This window comes from Struthio camelus, chromosome 24 (assembly GCF_040807025.1).
Source record: "Struthio camelus isolate bStrCam1 chromosome 24, bStrCam1.hap1, whole genome shotgun sequence".
Taxonomy (NCBI): Eukaryota; Metazoa; Chordata; class Aves; order Struthioniformes; family Struthionidae; genus Struthio; species Struthio camelus.
In genome coordinates, this window is record NC_090965.1 from 7,980,779 (window position 1) to 7,995,457 (window position 14,679).

The following is a 14,679-nucleotide window of genomic DNA, read 5'->3' on the forward strand; positions in this document are numbered from 1 at the left end:
CGCTGCGGTCCCGCTCAAAGCCTCTTTCGGGCTGGAAACAGAAGCGTGCCTCTTCCTCGGAGCAGGTCGTCTTTGAAACAACCGGCCCCTTTCCCGGAGCGGCAGCGACCTGATGGCGGCCAGGGAGCACCGCAGCCTGCGTCGAGCGCCGGGGCTAAGCCTCCGTCAGGCTTCCCGGAAGAAATCCCCGTCCCGAAGACGGTCCCGTCAAGCTGCGGCGGAGCGAGGCGGCGGCCGCCCCCGGGCCTCTCGCTAACGTGCCGGTTGGCGTTAACCGACTGGGCCAGCCCCAGACTACTGAAGTTAACCGCTGAACTAAACAAACGCTTCCCCGCGCCCATAAGCGGCAGCGAGTCAGGCTTTTTTTTGTTTCGTTCCCCGCGTTCCTCGGGCTCTCGCCGTGGGTCGGTGCTTCTGCGCGGCTGGCTGCACGGACGCGCGCCTCCGGTACGCGGGGGTCTTGGGGCGGCGGCGGCTTTTGAAGCAAGCTGCCCGCCGCCCCCTTCCAAGCAAAACCCAAGCTCTGCTTAGGCCTTTCTGCAGAGGACGGAGGAGCCTGGCCCCGGGCTTTGTCAGCGCCAGCCTGTTCAGCGTTCGCAGCGTCGCCTTTAAAACCGGCTTGCGCTGCAAGGTCAGCTACAAATACGATCGAGCGCAACTTTATCTCGCCGCTGTGAGCGGTTCGTTACCTTCAGCAGGTTGTTCAGGGCCGTCAGCGGGTCAGCCCCGCCGCCTAAAGCAAACCCGCCTTAGTTCTGAAATTAAATTGCCGCTAGGATCAAAGGCGCTGGCTTTATTTGCCAGAGGCTCTTTCTAGATGCCCGGCACCGGAAGGCAGGATCGTATGAAAGGTTTCGTGGTGAGGAAAACGAAAACGCTCCCGCCGGGCTGAGCGGGCCTCAGCCTCGCCGCTGGACCGGCGCGACGTGCCCCGGGTGCCGGCGGCGCGGGCAAGGTCCGGAGGCTGTGCTAGCCCGGCCGGCAGAGCCGCGTCGGACTTTCGCACCCGCTTATGGTGTTGGGAGGGTTTAGATCAGCCCGGCGGCGCAGAGCAGGGCGCTTGCTCCCCGGCTCTGGGAGACGTTTAAGGTTAAAGCGCGTCCGTTTACCGGCACTTTGACTGCAACGCAAGGGTGACTCTGCCGCTAGACAGTCATTTTTCTAATCATATAAAAGTTTATTGCAGAAATAAAACACACCTTTGTTGTAAAAGGTGCACGGTGTGAAATTTGACAGCATCAGCTGGGTATTAAAAAAACAAATACGAGGTTTGAAAGGGAAGAAAATAGTCAGCGTAGCCTCCGGGTTTCATCTCTCCCTCCTTCCGGGCAGCGGTTCTGATTCTGCCGCGTAGCACGAGCTGTCGCTTCTTAACTGTCCTTCCACAACAAACACCAAAGTCCATAGGCCTTATTTATCTGTAAGTGGGACGTCCGGGGGTTGTGGGGGCTGGATCTGGCGACAGCCCCGCGGGAGGAGGCCGAGGGCCCCCTCCGGCTCCCGACAGCTCCCGCGTCGCTGCTGAGGCTTTTGGGATGCAGGCGAACGCTTGGCCCCCCGGAGGCTTTTGAGCAAGTAAACGGGAAAAACCGCTGCAGGATCGCGGAGCGGGCGGTGGAGTCCTGCAGCTCGTTGCAGGGAGGCTTTATCCGTAGGCAACCGTCTTTACAATAAGCCCCGTCCCAGAATCCATAGCTTCCCCACTGCGGCCGATCCCCGGATGCATTCCCGGCCGTGCAGGGGAATACGTGTCCCCGCGCACGCTACCTGCTGTTTTATATAAATAACTTGTATACACATGCTATATACAAAGCGTGATGTACGTGTGATGTGACTTTATTTGGCAAGAAGCTCTGAACACCTCTGGTGGCAGCATCAGCTCAGGTCCGTCCCCCCGAGAGGCTAGGGGCAAGGGATCCCGTCAGCCGGGGACGCTCGTAGTTGTCCGCAGGAAGAAAGGTGGCCGAGGGGCCGGGATCGGGGCGACAGGCTCTGCTACCATGGCCTCACGCTTCGCTCCAGGGCGCCGAGCGGGAGCTACTCCTTCAGCAGGCCGAGCTTCTTGAGAGCCTCTCGCCTGTGCTCTTCGGTGGCGCCCTTGGGGGAGATCTTCACGCTGACGCAGGAGGAGCGGGCCGGCTTGGAGAAGCTCGGCAGCGGGTGGGATCTCCGCTTGCTGCTTTTCTCCAGCTCCGCGTTGTTGGGCTCCTTGAGGCTGGCAAAGTCTTTCCCCGTCCCGAGGGAGGCCGGGCGAGGGCGGCTGCTCCGGAGGAAGCTTGGCGCTATCCTCTCGATGAAGGACATCTTGCCGAGCGAGCTGCTGCTCTTAACGCTCTGGTCCTTGCTGGAGATGTAGCTGCTGAGCCCCACGCCGGAGCGCTCCAGGGTGTTGGACTTGAAGCTGACCTGTCTCGCGCCCGGGGCGACCCTCTCTGTTGGGCCGCGGAGCACCTGGTGCTCCTCTTCGGGTCTTCCGGCAGCCGTGATGGCAGCCGCGTCCTCACTGGTGCCGTTGTCCCTCCTCGCAGCTCCAGGCGCCTCTTTTGGTTTGGGCGAAGTAACAGCTTTAAGGGGGATATTGGGCTCCCTTTTATCCTGAGGGAGCCCGAGCTTCTCTAACGCCTCCCGGCGAGCCTTCTCCCTCTCCTTAGGGTCCAGGTGCCCTGGGTTCGGCTTTTCGGCGGTGGCACAGCTGGCCGGGAAGGTGGCAGACAGCTGAGATGGTGTTTTTGCCTTGTGGCCGGGCTCGGTGGCAAGCGGCACCGGCTTGTTTTTGCTGGTTTTCAGGATGATATTCGGCGGCAGCTTCCTCGGCTTGGGGGCGGTGGGAGGCCCACGCTTGGCGTCCGAATCCTCCTCTAAGGCTGGTTTCTCCATCAGGCCTCGGGCGAGAGCTGCGCCTTCCCTCTCCGGGCCGGGGTCTGGCGCCGCAGCCCGGCTCTCGGGCTCTGCCTTCCCCCTGCTGCCATCCGAGCCCCTGCTGAGCAAGAGCCCCCCGCGTGCCGCCACGGCCTCCTGGAAAGCTTCGGGAGGTTGGATAATTATCGAGCCCAGCGGCTTCGCCTGGGATCTTGCGCTGGCTTGATCCAGCCTTTCCTCCCTGGCCGTCTCCTGCCAAGGTTTCTCTTTTGGCACTGGGTCCCCCATGGCGTGGGCAGTTGCTTTGCTGTCAGAAGCTTTGTTTGCTCTTTGCGCGTTCGCTGCAGCGATATTCCTTGGAAGACTGTAATAGCCCGGACTTGAAAACGCTGCCGGAGCAGAGCTGGAGAAGGCGCTCGCTTTTTGTTCGCTTTTTTGTTCGGTTGCACGCTGCTGGCCTGTGCTTTGCGCGGGAGCCCCCTTTTCCAAATCTAGGCAAAGAGAAATACATTAAGTCATGCACCGTTCTGCATACGGCTACGGGGTATTTTGCTGTGACCAAACGCACCATTTCATGCCTGGCAAGGCAGAGCAGCTGTGGCAAAAGACTCGTGCCCAGAGAGCTTAGCACCCTGCCCCCAGCTAAAGCACTCTGGCTGCTAAGAAAGTCAGACACTTTGGACCTGACAAAACGCGTGTTGAACGAGGAGCCCCGTTCAGCTGGGTAAGTCTGCGCCTGGTCAGAGCATAAGCCAAGGTGCTCTGCCCTGCAGCTCCCGTTCCCTTCTTAGATAGCTGCTAGCAGCCCCTGCCTGCGAGAAGGACTGGAAAAATGCGTTTGTGCCCTGTGCACCTCATTGCCTGCAGACGCCTCTCACTCACGGAGAGAGAAAAATAAATGGGCTTTAGCTTAGCACATGAAGAAAACTGGGGCAATGATCCTTCCCTGCCTGCCAAGGGAAGGGACCCAGGTGGGAAAGTCCCTTGGCAGCCAAGGGCTGGAGCAGAAGGGTCCAGCTTACCCCTGGGACCAGAGTCTCTCTTGGGCCACGTCCTTGGCAGCTTGGCAGGCTCAGCAGAGTCAGTCTCATCGGTAGAGACGCCGCTGTCTGCTTCTGCATCCAGCGAGCCAATAGTCTCTTCTAAGAACATCAGACACTCTTTCTCTTCCACAGATAAGTAGTCATAACTGTTATCACTCTGAAAAAGAGGGAAAAAAAACAGCGCAGGTAGGAGACACACAGGCATATTGTTATTCACAACCCTGGCAATTAAGGGGAGACCTGGTGACACAGCTCCTCACCCCAGGATGTAGCCACTGACTATTCGAAAACTGGTACTTACAGCTATAGCTTACAGCTGTAGTCTATAGCTATAGACAACTTCCTCTTAAAAAAATGATACTTAGGGACATTTTTATATGACTCTACTATGAGCATCAGACAATAAGTTATTCTTAACTTGAAAACTTGGCCTTCACCTTTTAGTTCTGTGCTTTGAAATATGAGCAGACTAATAACGTTGATGGTCTATGGGTATAGTCATCCATACTGATGAGCTATGCTGAATCACAGAAGCTTGTATAAACATCCCAAATACCAAAGCTTTTTCTCCTTGCTCTTTGTGATACTCCAGGTTTTAAAGGAGTAAAGCAAGATTCTGTTTAATTTTTGTTGTATTTCAAGTATGATGAGGTGTGACTAGTGTGGAAGGGCCAAGTCACAGGGCAATACATACAAGATAGCATGAAAAAATGAAGCCCTGGTAAAGGATGGAGTGTGCGTCAGATCAACAAGCATGGGGGATAAATTGTCGCAGGTGGAGTTGTTTGCAGAGACATCTGTCTAGCTCTTGTACTGTGCAATATTGCAACCAGTTTGTCCATCCATAATAATTTGCATAGGAGGTTGTTTCTGGTTTGCAGTACATCAAATGGAAAACCTGTTCAGGACTGAGAATTGCACCAGCAGGTATCAATTACGCTCCAACTCAGACAGGATGTAATTAGTCCATCAGTCTTGGAATCAGTGTTTGGAGACAAACAAGTTTTAATGGACAGATAGTGAAAAATGATGCACCTACACCCATGGTCCAAATTAATCGCTGCCTTAACAACTAAATCTCTTGTCAGCTGGGGAAGAGTGTGGCTCAATGTCTTTTCCAGGTGAAGTCACCCTTGGTGGAGCCAGTCTGACCCAGTTATCCAGAGAGTCTGATCCCTTGCAGGGGAACTCGCAGGCTCTTCCTGCCCTGTGCCTGGACTATCTGCTTCTGCATCTGAAGACAACACGGGGCAGTTGGGCTCTTGCAGGGCAGGAGTGTTTCCCCAAGGAGACCTAAGGCTACTTCATTGCTAGCAGGCACAAGGTAGAACTGGAAGACTGTCAGCCCTTCGGGACAAGAATTCATTTGGCACTTGCATGGCATTTAGCACAGTGCCATTTCACACAGGGTCTCCCAGATGCTGCCCCAACACCTACGGAGAGCATGTTTTGGTGGAAAAGAGCTGCTGACCTAGCATCCTTCCTCAAAAGCACCAGTTCTGCCTCTGCCGTTCCCCGCCAGGGGCCAGGCGCAAGCGAGGGTTACTTACGCGCTCAGAGCGATTCGAGGTCGTGCTGGCCATGCTGTCACAGCTGCCAGAATTGCAGCTAGCCATGCCTAGCCACAGTCCCTTTTTAGGCATATCGCCGGCTGCTGTGGCCATAGCTTCCAGCGCACAGGGTGGAATATCCCAGCTGAAGCAGAAGAAAGGAGAGGCGTTAAGCTGAGAGCCACCTCTGGAGGCCAGGCAAGCACTCTCGCGTTCAGCCAGCAGGAGGGCAGGAGGGCTGCAAAGCTCTGAGGTTCAAACGTGCTTGTTCCTTGGCAGCTCTTTTTGAGAAGAAGGGGTCAGCTGTTTTTTGGTTTTTTTTAAAGCATCCTTTGGAATGACGTTTTTCCCCAAAGAATTAGAGTGCAGCCACCACTGCTGATTACACAGCTTAAGTGCACTAAAACATGAGCTGGTCATTAGCTTTTAAACAACCTGACATTAGGATTTCCAAAAGTGGGAATTTCCTAGAGACAGAACTGTGGAAACTTTGGAGCACTTGAGCATCGGGAAAACGTGGCCGCTCGCCGGCCAGGTTGCACTGCCGCGGAGAGGTGCGCAGTGGGCAGCGGGACGGGGAAAGTGTGGCCGCCTCAGGGTAAAGGTCTCGCAACCCACAAAACGCACAATTACTTATAGATGTAAAATATTAACCTCCCAAAATTTGCTGACACCAGCAGTCACATGTGCTCTCTGTGCACACTGCTCATTCTTCGGCAGAGACAGACTGGGCTACAAGGACGAAAGAAGACAAGAAAGCAAATGCCCCCTCCGACGCACATAGCACCAGGCGAGAGCATCTGGTGGCCAGGAGACAGAGGAGCTCTGTGCGCTGTAACCTGACTGCGGTGCCCAGGGGCACAACGATGTTTTTTAAGGGGGGGCAGGATCGAGGAATTAGATCTAGCGATAAGTGAACAAAACTGGTGGCTTATTAACGGAGTTAGTCCCTGAAAGAACTCCTTTGTAACTGCAATATGCCACAAAAATCAGATTTCAGCACTCACTCCTTGAAGGACCCAAGCCCTCCTCTCATAAGGAGTTTAATATTTCAGTCTCAGTTTTGCATTATTTTCTACTTAAATTATGTTTGAGTAAGCAGCATTTCTGAAGCAGCAATACCCTTGATTCTTTGAATTCAGATAACCTTTTGGCTAGAGCCAGGAGGCAAAATTTGAGGTTGGGGATTTGAGACTTCTGCAAGCTGGACAGTTTTGCCGCGCACCCCGATATCCGCAACATGAAATGTGAAACTGCTTCCAAACAGCTACAGACTAACATCTGCTCGATCAAGGCCTGCAAGATTGCTGCAATTTTTTTCCTTTGTTTCCCTCCCTTCCGCCTAAACTGGAGAGAACAAAACAGCGTTAGGGAAGCAAAAGTCTTGCTGGGACTTGAGGCTCACTCCCTCTGCGAGTGCCTGTCGCCATCCAGCAGAAACGCCGCAGCGGGACGGGGGACGCGCTCGCCTGCAAGGAGGCCCCATGTGCCCAGGCTTCTCGTTCGAACCCTGTTTGCTGAGATGCAAAACGACTGCCAAGAATTTGCAGTGATATAACACCTTCCTCTCCCCTCCCTCCCTCCCTGCCAGAACAAGCCGGAGGGGAGAGGAGAGCCTACGAACCAGCTGCCAAACCCAGACTCACGCATGAGGCAAAGTTCGTTACAAAACCAATCAAAAAATGGAAAGGAGATATGCAGAAACAGAAACGTATTCTCCTGTGCACCAGTTTCCCATTGTTTGATGGGATTATGCCCCTAACACATTCATCCCACTCAAGAAAGGGAAAGGGGAAATCAGTGCTGAAAAATCTGAGTTTGGAGGGTTCAGAAGGGTTTGACAGTTCCTTCCTTTCGTTTGCAAAATAACACAGCAGTTAAGCCACAAACTAAAAATATGACTAAGCATTTTAATTAAGAGACATAGTACTTGAAAAGCTGTGTTTTGATGGTACATGTTCCCCCCCCACACACTAAAAATGCTTTTATTAGACGCAATTTTCCAACTAAAATAAAAAGCTAATTGAGGAAGCTTTCGAGGCAGCTGCAGTAACTGTCCTTACAAAGCTGTGGAGCCTCAAACATCAAAGAGGTGCTGGGTAGCAATTAATGCTAATTGCGCTATATCAAGAGGATACTCTTTTTTAGCCTAGTATTAATACAAGTATGTTAGTGGAGCTGTTTTAACAACGTTAAAGAAATTCAGCATTCTTTTGTCTGTGGCGGAGCAGTTATAACCCCTGTGCCTTACAGGTGCATGCAAAGGGCTCAGTCCTGCCAGGCTCTACAGAGAAAACGAGTCAAGAGAAGAACGAGTCAGGAGAAAAGCACGGCTCGCTAGCAGGTAAAATCACAGCGCTTCTGCTCTGCAGCCGCCCGGGGAGCCGGCTCCCGCCTCGGCGGGAGAGGAGACAGCAGACACACAGTTCCTCCTATTTAAACACATAAATCATTTCCACGGGTAAGTTCCCTACCTTAGGTTCGCTGTAGGAATTCACATTTCCATCAGCAGCTGCTGGATCTAACCCCCCTTCCTCCCTCCATCGCCTGGAAGCGACGCTTCCGCGACGCCGTCTCAGCCCGAGGCGAAGCCTCCGGCCGCCCGGCTCCTTCCCCGCCGGACAAGGACAGGGAGGAAAAAACCAAGAAGGAATACAAGCTGTTGTGTTCGTTCCGGGTTGGTTTGTTCGTTTGTTGTTTTTACCAAGTCGTCCGTCGTTTCGCGGTGACCGAATCCTTGTCCCGGCCGCGTCCTCTCTCTTCCAGCGGCTCTTCCCCTTCCTGCGCTAAGCGGAGAGCGCCCGGTTACTCATTAACTCGGCAGCAGGGAGATAAGCGGCGGCCGCTTGCGCGGGGAGCCGGCCGCGCTGCCGCTCCCCGCCCGGCGCCGCTCCGCGCTCCCCCCGAGCGGCCGGCGTGCGCGGCTGCGCTGCCCTGCGCGGCGCGGTGCGGAGCGGAGCCGGCCCGGGGTGCCCGAGCGGCGCGGCGCGGAGCCGGCCCGGGGTGCCCGAGGGCGCTGCGCTGCGCTGCGCGGAGCCGGCCCGGGGTTTGGCAGCCGCCGCCGGGCGCAGCGCGGACAGCCGGAGCCCGACGTGCCCGCGGCCGCGGCGGAGGCCACGGCGCCGCCAGCGCCACCCATCGCGTTGGCTTCCTGCCTCCAGCTCGGGCCCGCTCCACCCGTTTCGCTGGAGTCTCCTTAATCCGGTATCCTGCTCCTCTGCATAGCTAGTGGAGCCCTGACCGAAGCGCCTGGGGACGGGACGGCTACGCCCTTTGCTGGGTGGCTGCACTCTGCGCTGCCCAATGTGTTAGTACAGGTTTACTCTCTTGGGTGGTTTTGTGTATGAGGCCCTTCAGCTCCGCGTACGACCTGGTTCCTTCACAGCATGTTCTTCCAGCCTGTGCTCACGTATGCCCAGAGCTTTCCCCGAGATGAAACTTGCTTACTGCAGCCAGGCCCAGGAAAAAGGTTCTTTCTCCCCCAAACTGCCACATGTGACACTGCTGCCGAGGTGTTGCCTGTGGCACCACCTCCTCCTCCAAGGGCAAGTGTCCCACCACTGCAGCCTGTCCCCAGGGGAAGGTCACCGTCCGGCGCAGCGCTGCTGCAGCCAGCGCCTGACCCCACCGCTGGGCTCTCCTGGCAAAACGTGTGGCTTTCCTGTCCGAGAAACACTGCTTTGGGCCATCGCTCCCCTCCCCGCGCCGGGCACAAACTCACGTCTGCTCCGTGCGACGTTCTGCCTCGGAGAGCCATGAATATCCGAGCGATATAGCGATGCAGCCACCAGATTCGCTCAAGTTTTCATGCTTCAATGATTTAAAAAAAAAAAAATGTGTTGCGACATGTGCTCCCTGCTACACAGAACAGGGAAGTGGAAGCACCAGCTGTTTAAAGCGGGGTGGCGTGGGTGGACAGCGGACGAGCCAGGGCACACCGGGGTCCCGCCAGCGCTGTCATGCCACAGCCACGCGCACTTGCGGCAGGGGACGGGGGCGTCCGAGAGCAAAGGCGCGGCAAGCCAGTGGTCGCGAAGGGACCGCTGTTTGCCCAGATATCTGAGAGCATTCGCCATTTAAAAGTACCTCTTTCTGTCAGCTGATTTAAAAAGTGAGGCTATACCAGAGCTTCCCACCAGCTCTGTGTTCTACTTGTCTAGTAAATAATAAAAAAAAGATCAACCATTGACAGAAAGTGCAGTCATGACCCTAGGTATACGTTTCTGACCCCTTGCTATGAAATGACCTTTCGAAGTATAAAAATGGGACTTTCCAGTTTTGTGAAACACTTCATGTGGCCCTTTTTCCTTCCTTCCTCCTGCTGCTGTCCGTGCCCCGGGGGGAAAGCTGGGCGCACCACAGCTGAAGCAGGCTCAGATTCGGGATGACTTTGTCAAGTTGCACTTAATTCTGAGCCTGCTTAAAAGAGGGAGGGAATCAAAAAATAGATATATGCACTTGTCGTAAATGCAAACACAATGTGAATGCACAGCCGCTCTGTGCCGTGTGTCCTGCTTAAGTCAAAGATGCTGATAGCACAAGGACTTAAATCTATATAATAAAATGCCTAGAGCTTGCAGCCTGAAAGTCTCCGAATCAAGAAATCTGATCAAGAAAATGTCATAGTCTATTAAGATAAGCATTGAGCTGCTGAGAAAACCAGTTTTCGGGAATTAGATGCCCAGAAAGAACCTGTTTGGTTTTTTTTAAACCATGGTCTCTTTCCTCCAACTAGTAAAAATAGTTACGACCTAAAATAATGCATGATTTCATATATATGGTATGAAGTATTTTCAAGCAGTCAAATGATGCAGACAAAACTCTTTGCGACACCATGAAAGGACTTTGGCATGTGAACAGACACATTGTGCCTCACCCTGTTCATAAACAAAAGAACTCAAGTGATTCAGCCGTGGCGCTGCTGGAAAAGTGTCGGTACGGCCGCCCAGATACAATATCTCTTAGGGTTTGGGTTTTTCTCTTTCTGTTTGGTGGTGTAGAACTGCTGGACACTTTCCTCAGGCCAGGTTGTACGTACAGCCCCGTATCTACAATGACAAATTAATTTTGAAAAATACTAGACAATTAATACCTGGTGTTACACAGCTGTTTACAGAAATAGTTAAATCTGAATATGGCTGTGAGGTAGGCAAGTAACCCTCTTTATTACCCTCATTTTACAGAAAAGAGGTAGAGAAATGAGAAGTCCATTTCCATAGCTTGGTCAGTATTAATTACAGCAGCAGAAACTAGGAGTGAATTCTTAAAAGTCCCCAACATTTCCCCCGGGCTTTAATTAAAAACAGTAGTCAAGAGCAGTGCAGTCCTGGACAACATAATACTACTAATTCTCCCCTTGCATTCTTTCATTACAGAAAACATCTTGGTGCTCAGATTCAGAGGAGTACAAAAGCAATATCAACTTCAGCAAATCCGAAGTAATTTTGTTCTGCCCAGTCCATAGCAGAGGAAAACCTGCTGATGATTTTAGGACTGGAGGCATGACTTCATTTAAAATGCAGTCAGACATTTAGTTTGTACGACAAAGAGTTGTAATTTTCAAAAAAGCAAGCTGGGCCCTTTTTAAGATCAGCACAGCTATTAAAAAAAAAAAGTTGGCCTTTATTTTCACTAGGTTGGTAGTATGGGTTACAGGTAAAAATCACGCCTCTCTTTCCACTGACAAAGGCGCAGGCAGAGAGAAGTCAGGCTGGAAACATGTAGTCATTTTCTTATCCTGATAATGAAGGGGTCAAATGAATAAACCGGCAGGACCTTTCTGCTCCCCGTTGAAGGAGCAGCCCGGGCGCGGAGGCTCTGCGGGAGCCGGCGCCGGTTCGCCCCACGCGGACGGGCTCGCGCCTGCGGGCCCCACTGCTGGCCAGCGAGAGGGATTTGCCCAGCACAGACGCTTTCCTCAAAGGTGTGTGGAAGCCTGGTTTCACAAAAATTCATTTGTACCTGGATTTCTGTCTGTAAGGCAGTTAGTGGGGAAATTCTGCAAACGCTCAGACGTTTTCTTCCCTCATGCCTGTCCCCTCGCTCCCGCTTCCTCAGGACTGAGGGAGAGTTAGAGAACTTTGCTTAGGTAAGCACGCTGGTAAGCACCCCGGTGCTGCAAACGCTGCTTCGCAACGACCGCGTTGGCTTACGTCCGATCGTGGTTGTAGCGCTGTTACATCCTCAGACAGGTCTCTAGAAAAATTGGGATGAGTAAACTAGAGACATTATGTTCCTAAAATGCCACGATGCTGCCCTGAACATGCTCATAGAAAGATACAGGCTGAGTGAGGATGCTGATCCTCCGTGGTGTAATGAGATGTTCCTTTTCTCTGTGCTCTCCCTACCTTTCACCTAAGTGCACCCAGAACTCAGAAATTAAGTTTCTCTTTCCTCTATTAAATGTTACTCATGCTTGTCAAGTCCCTTAAAAAAAACTTACAAAGTTTATTACGGCAAACTACATGCAACTTTCACTTACAAATAAAAATGTAGGAAATGCGAACGACAAATTCACTCTCAGCTCTAACCACGGGTGACCCTTCATGTGTTTTTTGGGTTGTGCTAATAGTTTTCTGTCCCTGGGTGGTTATGCTATTAGATCCCATATCCCTTGAAGTCCTTGACAAAAATTCATTTCCAAGTCCATTTTCCAAGGGACTCTTTTTGCTTTATCAACTACGTATACATATATACATTTCTGAAAGTAACGTAAAGAATCAAGCAGTTGTTAAAGGTGTGGAAAAGTTACTGCTTTTAGACTTAAAGTGGCAAAGGCACACACAGCTGCCCAAGCGAGCTGCGCTTTGTAGCTGGGGAAGGCGTCCGGGATTTCTTCCGGCTCCGGAGTGCAGCTGGCAGCGGCAGCCAATAGACGCAGAAGTTTGTGCAGCACTTTCCGGGCTCTGCTTCAGCCTTCTGGGGCCCTTGTTGGAGTTTATGGGGGATTTCTGGGGACCTTCTAAGGGACTAGAAGGTGCCTGTGGCTGGCAGGTAAGGAGAAGTAGGTCAGAAGCCTTCACTGCTCCTAGGAAGCTCTTGCAAGGTCCAGCTGCTGCTAACGAGCTCTGAGGTTGCTCCAGGGGAGCTGTTCCAGCTGAGCCCCATTAGGGAGGGTCAAGCCCTCCTTTAACCAGTGCTAGGAGACACCTATATAAGAGCCAGGCCCAGAGCATAGCAATTTTTGTGGAAGGGTACAAAGAAGGGGTTCTTGTCTCTGCTCAGAGCAGTGTGTGTGTCTTTGGGTGTGGTTGCGATGTGCCCCAGGGCATGTTCTCCTGCAGTGGTTGGAGCTGCTGTCCTGGTTGCCTTGGGGGCTTTAACCAGGACAGAGCTTCTGTGGAGGCTGCAGCCCATGCAGGGAGTGCTGGGGCTGGCAGGCACCTTTCCTGCATGCGATGTGCTGCCTTGCAGGACAGTGAATGGTAACTCTGAGGAAGGCAAAGGCTTGGAGCTGGTGACTCCTCATGCCAGGAGAAAGGCTCCTGCTCCTCCTGAAGGCTTGCAGCTCCTGGACAGGCTCCCTGCCCTCCAAGCTAGGTGTGCTTTTGAGTGAAACATCTGGGCTGATGGACCCTAACCTGTGCAGGACCACCTGGAGGAAATGGTGAGTGATTGTCATGGGTGAGGCAGGGGGATGGGGCACCCATCTGCTGACCTGACCTGCCATCTAGAGAGGTTTGCTGCTTGCTGGGGGCTTGGATCCAGGATGTTGTGGAGATACTGCTAAGGGCTTATCTGTCCCTCTGACTATTACCCTCTGCTGCTTTTCCATGTGGGCACCAACAATACTGCTAAGGGCAACCTGGGAAGTATCAAACATGACTATGGAGCTCTGGGGTCAGTCGTCAGGGTATGGGGGCCTGGATGGTTTTCTCCTTGATCCTGCCAGTGAGGGGGAAGGATGCAAGGAGGAGCGGATGGGTATTGTGAGCTAAAAATTAGCTGTGCAGCTAGACCCATCTGCTCGGCAGAGATGGGATGCACCTCACTAAGCAGGGCAAAAGCCTCTTTGCCAACAGGCTGGCCAGCCTGGTAAGGAGAGATTAAACTAGGAAAGACAGAGGAAGGGGAGAGTTATAGGGACCACACAATCAACAAGACAGGGCATAAGTGGGAGTACCTCAAGTATTTGCAGGCAGGCAAGGAAGTGCCTACAAGACTATGGGGAAACCTCTTGCACCCCTTCTGGGAAATTGGCACACTCGGATGCCTCTCTGAAAGTGCCTGCCCACAGCATGGGGAAGAAACAGGAGGAATTAGAGATGTGTGAGCAGTCACAGGGCTGTGATCTTGTTGCAATTACAGAGGTGTGGTGAGATGACTTGCATGACTGGAATACTGCAATGGATGGGTACAGGCTCTTCAGAAAGGACAGGCCAGGAAGGCAAGGAGGGGAAATCATCCTTTATGTGACAACATATGGAGCTCTGCCAAGTGGTGGGTGATGGGCTGACTGAGAGCTTAGGGACAAGGATTAAGGGGCAGACTAACATGGGCAAATTGATGAGGTATGAGCTAGATGAGCAGACACTGAGGTGGACTGCAAACTGGCTGAAGGGCAGAGCTCCGAGGGTTGTGATCACTGGCACAGTCTAGTTGGAGGCCAGTACCTAGTGGTGTACCCCGGGGGTCAATATTGGGTCCAATCCTGTTCAACTTAGTCATCAGTGACCTGGATGAAGGGACAGAGTGCACCCTCAGCAAAACTGGGAGGAGTGGCTGATGCACCAGACGACTGTGCCGCCATTCGGCGGGACCTTGATAGGCTGGAGAGATGGGTAGAGAGGAACCTCATGAAGTTCAACAAAGGGAAGTCCAAAGTCCTGCCCCTGGGGAGGAACAACCCCATGCACCAGTACTGGCTGGGGGCTACCTGCTGGAAAGCACCTTTGGAGAGAAGGACCTGGGAGTTGTGGCGGACAAGTTGACCGTGAGCCGGCAATATGCCCTTGTGGCTAACAAGGCCAATGGTATCCTGGACTGTGATAGGCTGAGTGTTGCCAGCAGGGAGAGGGAGGTGATCCAGTGTGGCCTCACCAGGGCTGAGCAGAGGGGGAGGGAGTGCTAGGTCCAGGTCTTGGCTCCCCAGTGTGAGAGATGGAACTACCGGTGTGAGTCTAGCAAAGGACCCTTAAGATAATTAAGGGACTGGAGCATCTCTCATATGAGGAAAGGCTGAGAGAGCTGGGACTCTTTAGCCTAGAAAGAGAAGATTGAGGAGGGAT

At 53.1% G+C, this 14,679-nt stretch overlaps 1 protein-coding gene across 6 annotated transcripts; it reads right to left on the reverse strand.

Moving 5' to 3' along the window:
* Positions 1-1,146: 1,146 nt before the first annotated feature.
* On the reverse strand, positions 1,147-9,329 carry C24H1orf116 (chromosome 24 C1orf116 homolog). 6 transcript variants are annotated; one of them, XM_068918236.1, is made up of 5 exons: positions 9,174-9,329; positions 8,157-8,233; positions 5,453-5,597; positions 3,882-4,059; positions 1,147-3,350 (listed from the first exon to the last, which is right to left on the reverse strand). In XM_068918236.1, the coding sequence occupies exons 1-5, from the start codon at positions 9,207-9,209 to the stop codon at positions 2,038-2,040; spliced, it is 1,749 nt and encodes a 582-aa protein (XP_068774337.1). In that variant the 5' UTR covers positions 9,210-9,329; the 3' UTR covers positions 1,147-2,037. The 6 variants fall into 6 exon arrangements, with proteins under 6 accessions (XP_068774337.1, XP_068774339.1, XP_068774336.1 ...); XM_068918238.1 differs by having other exon boundaries at positions 8,157-8,238; positions 9,174-9,188; XM_068918235.1 differs by lacking the exon at positions 5,453-5,597 and having other exon boundaries at positions 7,927-8,238; positions 9,174-9,328.
* Between the last annotated feature and the right edge of the window lie 5,350 nt (positions 9,330-14,679).

Excerpts from the sequence above, each read along its gene's own strand:
- C24H1orf116 (XM_068918234.1), bottom strand. The coding sequence starts at position 8,947 with ATGTGGCAGTTTGGGGGAGAAAGAACCTTTTTCCTGGGCCTGGCTGCA. Across the intron at positions 8,239-8,899 it reads TTTTCCTGGGCCTGGCTGCA|CGCAGGAAGGGGAAGAGCCG; the intron begins GTAAGCAAGTTT and ends CTCTCCGCTTAG. Across the intron at positions 4,060-7,926 it reads ATTCCTACAGCGAACCTAAG|AGTGATAACAGTTATGACTA; the intron begins GTAGGGAACTTA and ends CCTCTTTTTCAG.